Source organism: Carettochelys insculpta, chromosome 1 (genome assembly GCF_033958435.1).
Source record: "Carettochelys insculpta isolate YL-2023 chromosome 1, ASM3395843v1, whole genome shotgun sequence".
NCBI classification, from domain to species: Eukaryota; Metazoa; Chordata; order Testudines; family Carettochelyidae; genus Carettochelys; species Carettochelys insculpta.
In genome coordinates, this window is record NC_134137.1 from 307,154,256 (window position 1) to 307,170,549 (window position 16,294).

The following is a 16,294-nucleotide window of genomic DNA, read 5'->3' on the forward strand; positions in this document are numbered from 1 at the left end:
AGCCCCATCTAAGTTGTATTTGCATAGTTTGTTGATAAGTATATTATGTGAGACCGTGTCAAATGCTTTACTGAAGTCTAGGTATACCACATCCACCACTTCTCCCTTATCCACAAGGCTTGTTATTCTATCAAAGAAAGCTATTAGATTGGTTTGACATGATCTGTTTTTAACAAAACCATGCTGGCTGTTCCCTAGCACCTTACCACCTTCCAAATGCTTGCAGATGATTTCTTTAATTATCTGCTCCATTATCTTTCCTGGCACAGAAGTTAAGCTGACTGGCCTGTAGTTTCCCGGGTTATTCTTGTTCCCCTTTTTATAAATGGGTACTATATTTGCCCTTTTCCAGTCTTCTGGAATCTCTCCCGTCTCCCACGATGTTCCAAAAATGATTGCTGAAGGCTCAGATACCTCTTCTATCAGCTCCTTGAGGATTCTAGGATGCATTTCATCAGGCCCTGGTGATTTGCAGACATCTCATTTTTCTAAGTAAATTTTAATTTGTTCTTTTCTTATTTCAACTTCTAAACCTACCCCTTTTTCACTAGCATTCTCTGTCAGGCATTCCTTCAGATTTCTCAGTGAAGACCGAAACGAAGAAATCATTAAACATCTCTGCCATTTCCAAATTCCCTGTTACTGTTTTTCCCTCCTCACTGATCAATGGCCCTACCCTCTCCTTGGTCTTCCTCTTGTTACCAATGTATTTGTAAAAAGCCTTCTTGTTTCCTTTTATGCTTGTAGCTAGTTTGAGCTCATTTTGTGCCTTAGCCTTTCTAATCTTGCTCCTGCATGCTCGTGTTGTTTGCCTATATTTGTCCTTTGTAATTTGTCCTAGTTTCCATTTCTTATACGATTCCTTTTTTAGTTTGAGATCATGCAAGATCTCCTGGTTAAGCCAAGGCAGTACTTTGCCATGTTTTCTATCTTTCCTACGCAGCGGGATAGCTTGCTTTTGGGCCCTTAATAATGTCCCTTTGGAAAACTGCCAACTCTCCTCAGCCGTTTTCCCCCTCAGTTTAGCTTCCCATGGGACCTTACCTACCAGCTGTCTGAGTTTACCAAAATCTGCCTTCCTGAAATCCATTGTCTCTATTGTGCTGTTTTCCCTTCTACCCTTCCTTAGAATTGTGAACTCTATGATTTCATGATCACTTTCACCCAAGCATCCTTCCACTTCCAAATTCTCAATAATTTCCTCCCTATTTGTTAAAATTAAATCTAGAACAGCTTCCCCCCGGTAGCTTTTTTCAACCTTTTGGAATAAAAAGTGGTCTGCAGTGCAATCCAAGAATTTATTGGACAGTCTGTCCCCTGCTGTATTAGTTTCCCAACATATACCAGGATAGTTGAAGTCCCCCATCACCACCAAATTCTGGGCCCTGGATGATTTTGTTAGCTGTTTAAAGAGAGCCTCTTCCACCTGGCTAGGGGGCCTGTAGTAGACTCCTAGTAGGACCTCATCCTTGTTTTTTACTCCCCTGAGTCTAACCCAGAGACTTTCAACCGGTCCATCTCCTACGTCCATCTCCACCTCTGTCCAAGTGTGTACATTTTTAATATACAAGGCAACACTTCCTCCCTTCTTTCCCTGTCTGTCCTTCCTAAGCAAGCTGTACCCTTCAATACCAACATTCCAATCATGAGTACTATCCCACCAAGTTTCTGTGATGCCAACAATATCATAGCTGTATTCATTTATTAGTACTTCTAATTCTTCTTGTTTTATTTCCCATACTTCTTGCATTTGTATATAGGCATCTCAGACATTGATTTGGTCTTGCCTCCCAGTTTTGCCCTGGCCCTCTTTTTTTACTCTCCCAGCGTAGCCCATACTCCCTCCCATTTCAAGTTCATCTCCCACGTATCCATGCTGTCCACTTACCTGCAGGCTTTGCTCCCCTGCCCCCGTCGAACCTAGTTTAAAGCCCTCCTCACGAGGTTAGCCAGCCTGTGTCCAAATACGGTCTTCCCCCTCCTCGAAAGGTGAACGCCATCTCTTCCTAGCAGTCCTTCCCGGAAAAGGATCCTGTGGTCAAAGAAACCAAAGCCTTCCTGCCGACACCATCTACGCAACCAAGCATTCACCTCTAGGATACACCTGTCTCTGCTTGGCCCCCTACCTCTGATAGGCAGGATTGAAGAGAATACCACCTGTGCCCCAAACTCCCTGACCCATGCCCCCAGAGCCCTGAAGAGACACTGAGCAGGTCAAGAGTGACACCTCGCAGTATGATTAGTGCCCACATGGATGAGAAGCATGGGATAGTAGTCAGAGGGCCAGATAATCCTCGACAATGCCTGCGTAATGTCTCGGATACGGGCCCCCGGCAGGCAGCAGACCTCCCGAGAGGAAATGTCAGGGCGACAGATGGACGCCTCCGTCCCCCTCAGAAGAGTCTCCAACCACCACTACTCTACGTTTCCTTCTTGCAGGGGTGGCAGTAGACTTCCCAGCCTTGGGGGTACGAGGCTTCTCCTCTTCTATATGGAGTAATTCTTAGTCTCCTGTGTCGAGTACAGCATAACGGTTTTCCAGTACCACGCTGGGAGGGTTCTGAGCAGGGGTGGGACACTGCCTGCCGCGAGAAGTAACCAGCTGCCAGTGTCCACCCTGGTCCACCTTCTCCAGTGGCTTATGAGCCGTCCTGTGCACTGGGACGGTTACCTCCGCAGTCTCCACCTGAATACTCTCCAGGAACTGCTCATGGACTCAGATACTCCTCAACCTGACCACCTCCTCCTGTAGCTCCCCCAGCTGCAGCCTGAGAGATTCCACCAGCAGGCACCTTTCACACTGAATATTCCTCTCAGCCTGGGTATCAGTAAGTGGGAATGGCAAGCCACAGTCCTTGCAGAACCACACCAGGATCTGGGTAGAAACATCCATGGTCAGGCAGTCTGTCTGGCTACAGGCACAAGTGGAGGAGACAGCAGTAGTGCTGGCACAGGTGTTGCGGGTCTTCCTAACCATTATAGTCCTCTCTGTCACACTCCCTCCCAAACTCCTTCTTAAACTCCCCTGTCTGCAGCTCCCTGTCCCCTTCGCTCCCCAGTTCTATATCAGTTCTATATGTTGACTCAGGCCATCATAATCCCTTCACTGTTGGTCAAAGAATAGTTCACAACTCTTGACCTAAAAGGGCATACATTTATATCATTCATCAAACTAATTATAAGCTCCTTCAGTTCATGGTGGCCAGATGCCACCTTGAGTACAAGGTACTCCCATTGGAGTTTTCCATGGGTGTCGAGTTCTTACAAAATGTCTTTCTTTGGTAGGGCCACATCTGAGTAAGTGGAGTATTTTTGTTAACACCTAGTCAGATGGCTGGTTACTGAAGGCTTCTGTGAATGAATATCTGTTAAACCACATAGTTTTCTTGACCAATCTCTCTTCTGATCTTGGGCTCTTTCTCCCCATCTCGCAATATTTCCTGACATTCACAAATGCACCCTTTTATAGGTGCTGTAATAGACCTCATAGAGGGGATAGCATTGTCTTTTGACAATTTCATCTTTAAGTAGTTGTTTCCAATTTAGAGCATTACCATTTTAATACTAATCCAAAATAAAACACATTGACTCATTGAAGCACATTTCTAAAATCTCACTCTGAAATAATCTTCAGTTGTGGGTGTAATCCTGTCTCTAGCAGAGTGGATACTGGCACAGTGAGAGAAAGCAGTGACAACAGAAGGATATATGTTTTGATTTGGATATTAAAGAATATTGGAAAGTATATCCCCTTTTTTTTCCCCCCAAGTCCACATGGTACATACCAGCTCCCATTTTGCGCAGAGCTCCTATTTGCAAATGCAGGACATAAAATCTCATCTGCGTGACATCTTCCCCTACATGATGGTTACATTCATATTTACAACAGGAAGAGTTCCTCTGCCAAGTGAATGAGCCTTGTGTATTTGACGTTTTTGTTTAGAGAATGTTCACCTAATGCTTTTATTTTTTGATAGGATTTATTTACAGTCATATGTTGTATCAGGTTTTTTGCCCTTCAGCATTTCCATATTTTCTGGTGTGTGCATTTTTTAACTTTAATCTTAACCCTGTTCTTTCTTGGTTTTCTGTTGCTTGGGTATTTTGCTTAACGATAATAAATCTGGTGATGTTGTTTAACTTTAAGTTATTAATGTGCTTTCCACCCTGCTCTAGTTTAGTGAAGATATTTTTGTGAGCATCTCTTTGAAGTTTTAAAACATTGAAGTATTTAACATGTACCAAGAGGGCTGGGGGCTCTGCAGGCAGTGGGAACCAAGGAATTGGCTAGAGCTTAAGATCTGCAAGTGACCCTGAATTTCAAGCTTCTCGCTACAGTCCAATTTTCCCAGCTCCACAAGTGGCACATTGTAATGGTGCCTATGGAAATAATGGATTCAGAGGTTTTTCCTATATTTCTTTTATCCCCATAATTTTCCCTTTCCCTCCACATGAATCAGAGCTCTAATGTGAGAAGGACGCCACTGTACGTGCCTTCTGTAGTAAGATGTTGGAATTCTACTATCTACTCCATGGACCGTGTGCCTGAGGCTTGCCCTCTTACCCTCCTTTTGTGGGAGGATTGTGGTGTTGCTCTCCGTCCCAGTGCAGAATAGTGAACCTTATAGGCAGGGGAATAGGTGAAGACCCGCATCCCGAGAAATACAGTACTGTTAGTCTCATGTGGTCCACCCAGAGCCAGGGTGGAACTGGGAGAAGGATGAGGTCCATTGCCTCAAACTCTGGTTCGTGGCCCAGTCCATTATGTGTGAACATGTATCGTAAAAGTATAAAGTTTTTAAAACCCACCAAAAGTAGCTAAGTCACCACAAGACAATCAGTCCTATACATTTATTTTTGTTTACACACACAATAGTGAGGGTTGTGAGGTAAAACCTGTATGAGGACAGAATTTAAAGGGGTTGGTAATGAACTTCATAGTGCAAAACAAAAGCAAGCTACAAAGATGATGAAGTTTCCAGAAGGAGTCTGCCTGTTGATCCATTCTTATTGCAGTGCTATCAATTTGACCAGGCCTTCCAGTACCTTTATTGACACTAATATCCTGCAATAGCTCAGTTATTTGTAGTGGTGCACAGTTTGAAGCAGACAATCAAAACATCTTGGAGTCATTTTTACGTTTATGTGTTGTAGATTAAACGATAGTGAGATTGAAAGGCAGCCCTTTAAAGATCAAGATGTGTATTCTGACAAATCTGATAAGGAAAATGATCATGACCATGATGAGTCTGATAATGATGGCTTGGGGAAAAGTGAAGAAAGTGACACTGACACATCAGAGCGACAGGATGATTCTTACATTGATCCAGAACCTGTTGATATTATCAGGGAAACTACCTATGTGGAACAGATTCACGAAGAACTAGGAGAGGTAAATCATGTACTTGTTGTTACCTTATTTCCAGACAGCAAATTGACTTAAGCGTTTTAGAGGTCAAATGGAATGCCATTGGAAAGTCACCTTGGATTCAGTACTTCATGGAGACGTGTGAAAGTGTAATTGCTTCCCCACGGTTCCCCAAATGTAACAGATTCCTGATCACCACTAATCATGTGGCTGAGCAAGGGACTTTGGGCAAAAGCTACTGAGATGTTTCTTTGGGGGTATTCCCTAAACTTTAAGGGGTTTGTGTTGCACTGAAAGTGCTTCCTGCAGCAAATGTTGAGTCCAGCTGCTTTCACTGTTCATGATTGGTTTACATTAGCTTGTTTTCAAGGCTCTCTCCTCAAACAAAAGGGCAAGAAACTTTATTATTACATGAAGTTAAGAAGTTTCTTTTATCTTCTAGTTTTCCCCACAATCAGAGTGGCCTTCAGCTGTAAGATTTGCAGGCTCACAGGTTGCTTTTGTTGCCTTCTCTCATTTTAACAAGTTTGTTAAATTGGTCTTTGCAGTGTTTTTGACATAATTTTTCTTAGCGAAGTGCCACTTGCCTTTTCTGAGCATTTGTGATTTAAATAGTAGTAGTCACCATTTAAAAAAAAAATCACCAGTGCTATTTGAAATTGTAACACACTGACACTGACACTTTTTGGAGCCTTCCTCTTGTGGCTGTTCAGTGGGAGACTTTTAGCAGTAGTAGGGAATAAACAATGTCAGATTGTTTGTTTGTTTGTTTGTTTGTTTATTTATTTCTAGCCCACCTAATGCTGCTGATCCAGATTTATGCTCCAGTAATGTTCCAACTTTTTTTTACCAAAACCTGCAACTGAGGGTTGTTTTTTGATTTGTTTGTTTGTTAAAGTGGAACTAAGGTGGCTTCTTTTACAGTCATGCTTTCATACCCTAAGCACCCTGGAAAGGAGAAATATCTTCTTTTTTTCTCTTAGTCTAGCAGAGTGTCATCTGGAGATATGTAGATCTGGCATCATTCTGCTGGAAGAGTACAGTAAACCCTCGAGTTACGTGGGGGTTGCTTTTCTGCAACCCTCACTTGAGTTTTTGTGCAAATCGAGGGGAGACAGGAACCAGGCTTCCCTGGGCTTGCAGGAACTGGGAAACTGACCAGCCCAGCAGGACTAGTCTGTTTCCAGGCTCACGGAGTGGCAGAGAGCTGGGATTGGGAGCAGCCTGGTTCCCATCTCCCTGCCGCTTGCAGGACCCAGGAAACTGACCAACTGGTCAGTTTCCTGGGTCTTGCAAGTGGCGGGGAGCTGGGAATCAGACAGCGGTCTGGCTCCTGGCTCCCCTTTGCTTGCAGAGAGGATAGACTGACAAGGGCAGCAGCCTTGTTCAGTTTCCTGGTTCCAGCCAGTGGAGGGGAGCTGGGAACCAGGGGCAGTCTGGCTCCCCTCTGCTCCTTGGAGCCAGGAAACTAACCAGGGCTCCCGCCCTGTTCGGTTTCCTGGCTCTGCAAGAGGAGGGGAGCCAGGAGCCAGTCTGCTGCCTGGTTCCCAGCTCCCCACCACTCCAGAGACCAGGCAACAGCTCCTGTCAGGGGTAGCAGCCTGACTCCCAGCTGCTTCTTGGCACCCTCTTCCCCCTCCCACTTGACAGGAAACGGCTCCTGTCAAGGGCGGCAAGAGTCAGGAGTGGCAGTCGCGTTAACCTGAAACTTGATTGCATGTATCTCAAGGGTTACCGCACTGGACATATCGAAGGGTGGAGGAGGAGCTGAAATGGGCAGATATTTCTGCAGCATTCAGAGCAAGAAATTGATTAACGTAACCAGTGGTTGCTGGCTGGCACATACACTGCATGTGATAGAAAAGGCAAACATATATTTGATGGCTAGGAAGGGAACAGGCTTCTGACTATGATCCTCTCTAAAGGGCTCACTTGATATAAAATGCAATATACTGACTGGTGCATATCAAATTCCTAAAAAGAAAAAATCTAGGGCTCGATTCTGATATGCTGTGCTAATCAGATAGCGTATATTAAACTTTTAAGAATGTCTCCAGTGGGCTAGTTCCCATACTCCTACAGATAGTTAGTTGGTTAGGTATCGTTTTATCTTAAACCTAATTTATCTTTTGTCCAGAATGTTTGTAGGTTTTTGAAAGGACATGTGGAACTGTTTACTGTGTTTGTTTCTCATCAACATTTTTCCTGGTGACAGGCAGGAGAGGCCTGTCAAACGGAAACCGTGTCAGAGGAGAACAAAAGCCTGATCTGGATGCTACTGAAACAAGTCCGTCCAGGGATGGACCTCTCCAAGGTTGTACTGCCTACGTTTATTTTGGAACCTCGTTCTTTCCTGGACAAACTCTCTGATTACTACTATCATGCAGACTTCTTGTCTGAGTGAGTTAATTATTTTCACTTCAAAAATAGATTTTATTAAATAATAACTTTGTAAGGTTTTCTGTCCATCCTGGTTAAACTGAAGTAGGGAGTGCTAAATGCTCATCTAACAATGTATTAAGCACCATGTTGTGGGATTTATTAGGATGAGCTTTAGGAAATAATAGGCCAATCTCAAAGGCAAAGCTTTTTGGTAAGAAATTGATGATAACTGTGACCGAGGAATTGTCAGTGCTTGTAGGAAAGGAGGATAGGAACCTCTTTGGAAACTTCTGTTTTCCTATGCTTTAGGAAGTTAGGAGACAGTTGGTGAAGGCAAAGGGACTGAATTTTCTGTCTACAAAGCAGTACAATTTTAAGTAGTCCAATTAAAGTGTTAGCTGTATGAGGGCCCAGATGAATTAGCTGGATTTATTTGAGAACCAAAAGAATAAGGATTTAAAATGGAATATTTCACTTCAACTTAGTGTCCCTGAGATTTTCTAAAGCATAGTCTTCACAGATTGGAGAACTGTAGAGCTAAGAACTTTTGCAAGAGTTGAAGTACTATGTTTGTTTGCAATGGTCATGCTGGCCAGAATTGGACATAAAACGCTTTGAAAAGTAAATAGAATCCTGCATGGATACAAAAATGTGGATCCACCTTCTGCCAGGCTGAACTCCTCTTCCAATCTGCAATCCCATATCCACTTGGTGCCTCCTGCAGGGAGCTTTAGGATGGAGCTTCTTGTGTCCTTTTCCTGCTAACAGTGCAACCAGCATATGTTCCACCATCCACAGATACGCAGGGCTCTAGAAATAGTTTTCTCCCACAAATTTTGGTTTTTAAGTGAGGGAAACACAAGTCTCAAGATAAACCTAGCAGTTTATCTAGTCAGTTCTCCAGACTAGATTTTCTTTTTTACTTTTATTGTTTTGATAAATAGTTCATAATAAATACAAAAAGGTTCTACTTCCCACCTTAGGATTCTAGGGTGGGTTGCAACGCATGGATCAAAACAAAAGTACATAAAGGAAAACAAAATATTTAGTTGAATTTCAAGAATCCAGTCTCTCTCTCTCTCTGTGTTTAAATAATAAAATGAGCAATTTTTGTATGCCGGAAGCTTTTGGGACTCATTATTAACTTCCTCTTTGGGTCTCACTAGCAGTATCTCCCCATCTACAGTGGGAAAAGTAAGAGATTGGGGAGGCAGTCTTTTGGTAATACTGTCAAGTTTTAAAGAGGCATGACTGTTTTTCTTTATTTGGCAGTTTCTTGGTCAACAAAATGCCAAATGATATTCTTGACCCTTATTTCTGAGTACTTGTTGGCTATGTCCATTCAGTTTCCAGTGGAGCTGATAAAATTCTTTGATACATGCACCTATTTTTTAAGTTTATGACTTTACATTTACAATCAAAAACCTGTCAAGATTGATTTTTCTGGTTTGTAGATAATATAATGCATATTGGTGTAAATGATAATATTCTGATAATAGATAACAATGGTAGGAGATCTATGGCATGTTTATTTCAATTGTATCTTTAATCCAGTAAATGTCATGTTCCATAGGGCTGCTCTTGAAGAGAATGCTTACAATCGTATGAAGAAAGTAGTAAAATGGTATTTATCAGGATTCTACAAAAAGCCAAAGGTACCTTTTTGCATCTTCCTCTGCTATTAAAGGATGAATGTGGTCATCTTCTGTTACTTGTAGTAACCTTAATATGTTTAGTTATTTTAAAAGGTAATTGATACGTATATGAATCTGCCTCTTATATTTGGACTCCAGTCACGGTTGAAATGGACTGCACTTAATATGCATGTTTTGGCAATTAATGTTGCTGTATGCATTTTCAGCTTAGTTGAGCAGTTCCAATATTCTTGATAGTCGTGCTCTCAGGGTATGTCTACACTCGGTGAGAAAGTTGACCTAATATATGCAACTCCTGCTATGAAAATAGCATAGCAGGAGTCGATGTACTTTAGGTAGACTTTCCCTATGGTCCCCGCAGTGGGAGGTGAAGGGGGAAAACTCTCCCGTTGACTTCCCTTTCTTCTTGCAACTGCATGGAATGTTCAATTTAGGATGTCCCGTCTAGATGTGCTAAACTGACCCCCGGAAGATCAACAGCTGCAGCATCGGCCTATCTGTGAGAATAGGCATACATCAGTGAAGAACAACAATCTCAGTAGGAAATTACAACCAGGACTAGATACCACCATTTTTAATATTTTCTACCTGGCCCCTTCTTGATTCTATCATGCCATCAGGAGGGGTATTGAATGACACACAGCTTGCCTTTGCTTAACTTCAGACTCTTGAAGATGAGTGTTTTTATACTAGTTCTCCCACAATAGCTCAGCTGCTCTATCCTCCATCATAAAACTTACAGAGAATGAGAGAGGGTCTTTGAAGTACTAATGAGTTAACTCAGTGTGGGACAGCCTAAGCTAGTGAGTGAGCCACGTGAGTGGCCCTTCTTCTCGGTGGACCACAAGATTGTAGTAATTAAGATGGTCTCCCGGAATAAGAGTTTTACTAACTGCACTTGCATACCTAGAATTTGTGGGGTGCCCTGAGTGAACCATAGTCGTGCAAATTGGATTGGATTGCACTGAAGACTGGATGCAGAAGGAGCATACAGCTCTTACAATATTGTGCGCAGTTAGTACTTAACCTCACTTCATGCACCTTTTCTGTAAGTGCATGTCACTTTATGAGGCAGATAAAAATCAGCAGAATTGGGCAACCCTGTGAATGGGCAACAGTAACCAAAGTGTCTCATGGACCACACACAGAACCCCAATGGGTCGCATGGATTGACTCTCATACAATGTAGAGTCCTCTGTTTTTCCCCCTTTACATTTGGTAGTATTAATTTAATTTTCTCTAAAGTATTTTACCTTTTCTTGATTGTATTGTGTGATTGAAATCTCCAATGTTTCTGTTCAGGGACTAAAGAAACCATACAATCCTATACTTGGTGAGACGTTCCGCTGTATGTGGATTCATCCCAGGACAAACAGCAAGACTTTCTACATTGCTGAACAGGTATTAGCAAAATGGTTTTGTGATTAACCTGACTTTCTAATATATGCCAGCAGTTAGATTTTTGCTTTGATTTGTTGAATGGGTAAAACACAATTGTGTGTGTTTATAAGTATTAGAGAGGTAGCCGTGTTAGTCTGTGTATTCAAAAACAGTGAGAAGTCCTGTGGCACCTTATAGACTAATAGATGTATTGGAGCATGAGCTAAAGAAGAGGGTCTTTGCCTACGAAAGCTTATGCAGACTGTAAGGTGCCACAGGACCTATCATTGTTTGTGCAATTCTAGTGACTCCAGTTTGGCAAGGTACTTGATGTTTTTGCTTAATATATGAGTAGTCTCAGGGCTCCTTACTATTGGTTCGGTATCTTGAGGATTCTGAACCGGTATTTAAGAAATGATTTCATGTTTTTATTTGAATGTCTGTTTGCTTAGGGGAATGGCTGCTACATGAATAACAATGTCTGAACACTACATCATGAACAGATGCTAATTTTGGATATGGAAGGACAGTTTCATTTCCTCAATTAATAGCAATTCTTCAGTCTTAGGGAAGTCTGTTAGTCTTCTATAATGGGCTCTTGGTAGCATGGAGGAGAAAAAGGATTATTCACCAGCAGTAAATTTGTCTGTGAATGTACTACTGGCATATTGATCCTCTGCCTCAAAGCCCAACCACAAATAAGTTTCTAAAGGCACCGAGGGGAACTAAAGGATGGGTAGAAGTGTGTATTTGTATCTTTTGCTTATGGAATGTTTGGATTGAGGAAAATTGTGTGGCTATTCCTAACTGCTACTCAAAAATAGTTTCTTGGCCATGTGGCTATGCATCCTTCTCTAACAGTAGGGCTATAGTGAGACAGTACTATTCAGTAATCTCCATTAGTGTCACTTTATTTTTCAGAAAGAGACAACTAGCTCTCGACTTGGCAAAGATGATGATAAAACAAGTTCAGTCAGTATGCTAGAGAAGCCAGGTATATGGTACTTCTCGTCCACACTGATATGGAAAAACTGGAAACTAGGACACGTGCCTGTAGCTAGTGAGACAATTTGTGTATTCCAGGTTCTGAGATTAATTATTAAAGGGTAATGCTGGTGGTAAGGGACAAACTGTGTTCCATGCTAAGTGTGTGAAAAGCGTTCAAGAAGTTCTAATGACAAACCGGATGACTTTGAAGGTACTCTGGACTTTCACTAGACATAAGTAGTTACACAAGAGATTTCCTAAAGATAAGACTCGAGATGCTTATTTTTTAATAGTCTAGCATTTGAAATTTTCTAGTTAAACCTTGAATTCAGTAAAGATGTGGATTTAATTTATTTGCTCAGAGCATATCATTAAATATCTTCTGACTTCCATCTATGAAAATTACAGCTGCCTTTCCTACAGATGGTTTTCTTCGGATTTTAAATCACTTATGGTATGTGCTTTCTGTAGCTCACTTATTAGAACAAGAATTGTTGCAACACTTCCACTGCTTGTGTTGCCTTCCAACAGGTGTGTCATCACCCCCCAGTATCTGCCTTCTATGTTAGCAACCGAAAGGATGGGTTTTGCCTTAGTGGTAGTATCCTGGCCAAGTCCAAATTCTATGGTAAGTTATTTCTGCTTGATTACGTAAAGTCAAACCCCAATTTCTAATTGAGTCCAGGGCCAGATCAGATAACCAAAAATCCATATAAACCAGAGAATGGACGACTGGGGTCCTGCAGCCAGACTCAGGTGGTTGGTGCTTTGGAAAATATGGAAAGCCAGATAACAGAGGCTCAGTTAAATGGGAGTCTGCTGTTCTACTGCATGATGAATCTTTAAAGTGCTGGAAATATAATTTAGTGTGTTTTTTTTTATTTTTATTATTTTATTTTAAATTCTAAGGATTTTAAAAATTTTAAGAAACATTTAAGAATCAAGTTTTACTTACTTGGCATTGGAATCTCCTTCTTCCAAATAGAAGTGTACTATTAATGGCTTTGGTATAGATACTACATTTTGTGACGGAGATTTTCTTCATTATATGAGCATCAATGTAGGGACAAAATGCTACAGAGGATGACTCAGTCTCCCTAATGTGTTACTCACTTACTTGGAGAAGCTGCTTATTGTCCATTATCTTTGAAAAATATGTAATGTAAATATTCTTGTCTTTCAGGGAATTCATTATCTGCTATATTGGATGGAGAAGGTCGGTTAATGTTCCTGAACAGGGGAGAGGATTATGTAATGACCATGCCATATGCACATTGTAAAGGTTGTTTGTTTGTTTTTTTTCCTTTTTCTCATTCAGAATGTGGAAATGTTACAAAACTAGATGTTACTTGTAGACACTCTTGAGTTAGAAGTGAAGTTGTCTGAACATACATAACATTGTATACAGGTCCTTCCAGACTTAAAGAGCTTTCTGTAGCTCAAAAATTGGTCCAATAAAAGATATTACCTCATCCCCCTTGTCTCATGCATAACATTGATGGTTTTCTAATTCTGTGCTTCCATATTTGTTACAGAGCAAGTACAGTGTTTGATGGGATTTCTAGTTAGTGTTATATTTTTGTTATGCTAAACTTCTAAGAAAAAGTGTCACTTCAATGACAAAAATGTATAAACTCACCTGGAATTGCATAAGTGGGGTTTATGAAGTCAAGGTCTTAGACCTTTTTTTTTTTTTTTTTTTTAAGAAAAGGAACAGACCAATGAAGCTACACCACTGCTTCCCTCTGGAAAACTTAATATTTTAAGCCAATTCTCAAAAGGGTTTCCTAATTACTATTTTGCTCTTTTATATTTTTATTTTATTTCTTCTAGTTTTTCTTTCTTGACCTTGTCTCACAAGGGAACATAAAATATTATACTACTTGCTGTAGCTGAATGTTACCTATTTACCTATATGTTTTTACATGCCTTCTTAATTCAAGCAGATTTCACATCATGCTTTCATTGTTAAACCAGCCCTTGAGTTTATGATCACAAGATACACACTGCAGTGGTGTTTGTTTTCAGCTTAGATATTGAACTGGTGGTTAGCTGCCTAGCTAGAAGTAAAAGATCCCTTTGAGACTCCCCTAAATAGTTTAGGATGAGCCATTTGTCTTGGCTAACATTCAATCAATGATTTTAAAATGTCTGTGTTCCATTAGTGAACATATAGTCTAATATCCAAGGGTGTATGTATGAGTTGAATACAGTGGGCCTAGTGTCCATTTGCCTGTAGTCATTTTGCAATGTGGGAGAAGTGAGCAAGTGCCTTTTATGAGGTTATTTGGGAAAGCATGGAGCGTGGTGATGAGGAACAGTACAAACTACTTGCATTCAAATGGGTCTCATTTTAACATAATTTGCTGTTTCTTCCAATACATTGAACCACATATTCTCTGGCAGTGTCTGCCATAAGTGCTGTCATTTTGTGTAAGATATTGTATTGTAATACAAGAGTGTAAACAGAATTATCTCCAGTTAGCTGAATTTTGGAAACCTTAGCTATGCTTTCTTCGCTTCTTTCAGGAAAATTTAAAAAAATATTGTGTGGTTTTTGTGTCAAACCCTTTATAAAATAGATAATGCACCAGCATCCATAGCAAAAAGGGCTGTGCATACTCAAGATTAGGAGAGATCTTCTGAAGAGTATATAAAGTTGTTCCCTTCACTGACCAACTTTGACTCAAAGGATTTTGACAAGAATTTAAAGTTTGAGTGTCTTGCAAAGTCACCAACAGAGAGCAAATGAGCAGTGGAGGGGAACTTTGTTTGCATATTATGTAAAAAATGTTATGTTTTCCTGCAGGAATTCTTTATGGCACAATGACTTTAGAGCTTGGGGGAATTGTCAACATTGCATGTGAGAAAACTGGATACAGTGCAACAATTGAGTTCAAACTAAAGGTAGGCAGGCTCTGCATGTGGACACCAGGGGAATTAAAATAGAAAAATGGATGTACCTCTTATTGTGTAGATTTTCAGAATGGGTATTGATTTACCTCTTTTCTTGGGAAGTGTATACCTTTAATTCTGATGTTTGACTTTACGCTAACATTATCTCTCACTAAAAATCAGTGTTTGTTCTTTTTGTTTTATAGCCATTTTTGGGCAACAATGACAGTGTTAATCAAATATCAGGGAAAATTAAACTGGGCAAAGAAGTGCTGGCTACTTTGGAGGGCCACTGGGTGAGTAGTGAATGTGACTATTAAGTAAACTACGCCTGTTTAGTTAGTAATGACAAGTAAATAGCACAGTCTTCCTATTTATTGCAAATTCATCTAGATATAGGCCTACTTAATTTTGGCTTGAACTATGATGCTTAGAGCTCATGACAATAAATATCATAGTCTATATACTCATCTCTTAGGGATAACTCTCGAACATTCTGATTTTAAATGTAGGAATAGGGGTGATGAAATGAAATTAATAGGCAACCAATTTAAAACATACAAAAGGAAGTATTTTTTCATACGATGCACAGTCAGCCTGTGGAACTCCTTGCCTGAAGATATTGGAAAAAGCCAAAACTGTAAGAGGATTTAAAACAAAAACAGTAAGGTCATGGAGGATGTGTCCATCAATGGTTATTAGCCAGGATGGGTAGGGATGGTATCCCTAGCCTGTTTGCCAGAAGCTGGAAATGAGCAACCAGAGGATAGATCACTTGATGATTGCCTTTTCTGTTCATTCTCTCTGGGGCACCTGGCATTGGCCACTGTCAACAGATAGAATACTGTGCTAGATGGATCTTTGGTCTGCAATAGGATGGCTGTTCTGATGTGTTGGGCCATTAATTTTTACTGTTTAATCACTCCATATCATGAGAACATAGTAGAACTGTGTTAGTGTACACCATGTGATAAAAGTACAATATGTGAAGAGGTTCAAAAAGATGTTTGTAATTACAGCTCATTTTTTTAAAAAAAGTGTTAATTGTGATAGACAGCCATAAAGATGATAATTGTAAAGGTATAAGTTGCCTTTTCACAATAGTGATTGCACTACAGTATTTGGAGGAGGTGAATTGGAAAAACACTATTTTTTGTTTTACAGTGCAAGTATTTAGAATAAAATTGAATATAAAGTTTTGTACACCGCAGTCTGTATTGCTGTTTAAATCAATATATTTTAAAATTGTGGAAAAATACCCAGAAATATTTAAAATGTAGATTGGTATCATTTTATTGTTTTAATATTGCCATTAAAACTGTGACCAATCACCTGCAAAATGGAACACAAACCTGACCAACAAACCGTTGAAGAGACATGGTCTATGCTGAGTGATGCAATATATGAATGTGCCAAACCTGCCTTTGGAACATGTAAATTCTCTAACAAAGATGGAATCAATGAAAATGCTGACATTCTTAGGCTGCTTCTTGAAGAAAAACACAAGGCACCTCTGAATAATATAAAGAACCCATCTCAAAGTACGAGAGAACAACTTCAACATGCAAGATCTGCTCTTCAGAGAGAATCCAGGTGGTGTGCAAACAAGTATTGGGCCCATTTATTT

At 40.5% G+C, this 16,294-nt stretch overlaps 1 protein-coding gene across 6 annotated transcripts in view; it reads left to right on the forward strand.

Annotated features, from left to right (window-relative positions):
• OSBPL8 (oxysterol binding protein like 8) overlaps positions 1 to 16,294 on the forward strand; it is a 166,639-nt gene that overhangs the window by 132,368 nt on the left and 17,977 nt on the right. For all 6 annotated transcript variants that reach the window (XM_075012541.1, XM_075012573.1, XM_075012532.1 and 3 more), the window contains 8 exons: positions 5,155 to 5,392; positions 7,584 to 7,768; positions 9,324 to 9,405; positions 10,708 to 10,806; positions 12,304 to 12,400; positions 12,956 to 13,054; positions 14,582 to 14,679; positions 14,874 to 14,963. In XM_075012541.1, coding sequence (XP_074868642.1) covers positions 5,155 to 5,392; positions 7,584 to 7,768; positions 9,324 to 9,405; positions 10,708 to 10,806; positions 12,304 to 12,400; positions 12,956 to 13,054; positions 14,582 to 14,679; positions 14,874 to 14,963 — 988 coding nt within the window. The remainder of the gene's footprint in view (positions 1 to 5,154; positions 5,393 to 7,583; positions 7,769 to 9,323; positions 9,406 to 10,707; positions 10,807 to 12,303; positions 12,401 to 12,955; positions 13,055 to 14,581; positions 14,680 to 14,873; positions 14,964 to 16,294) is intronic.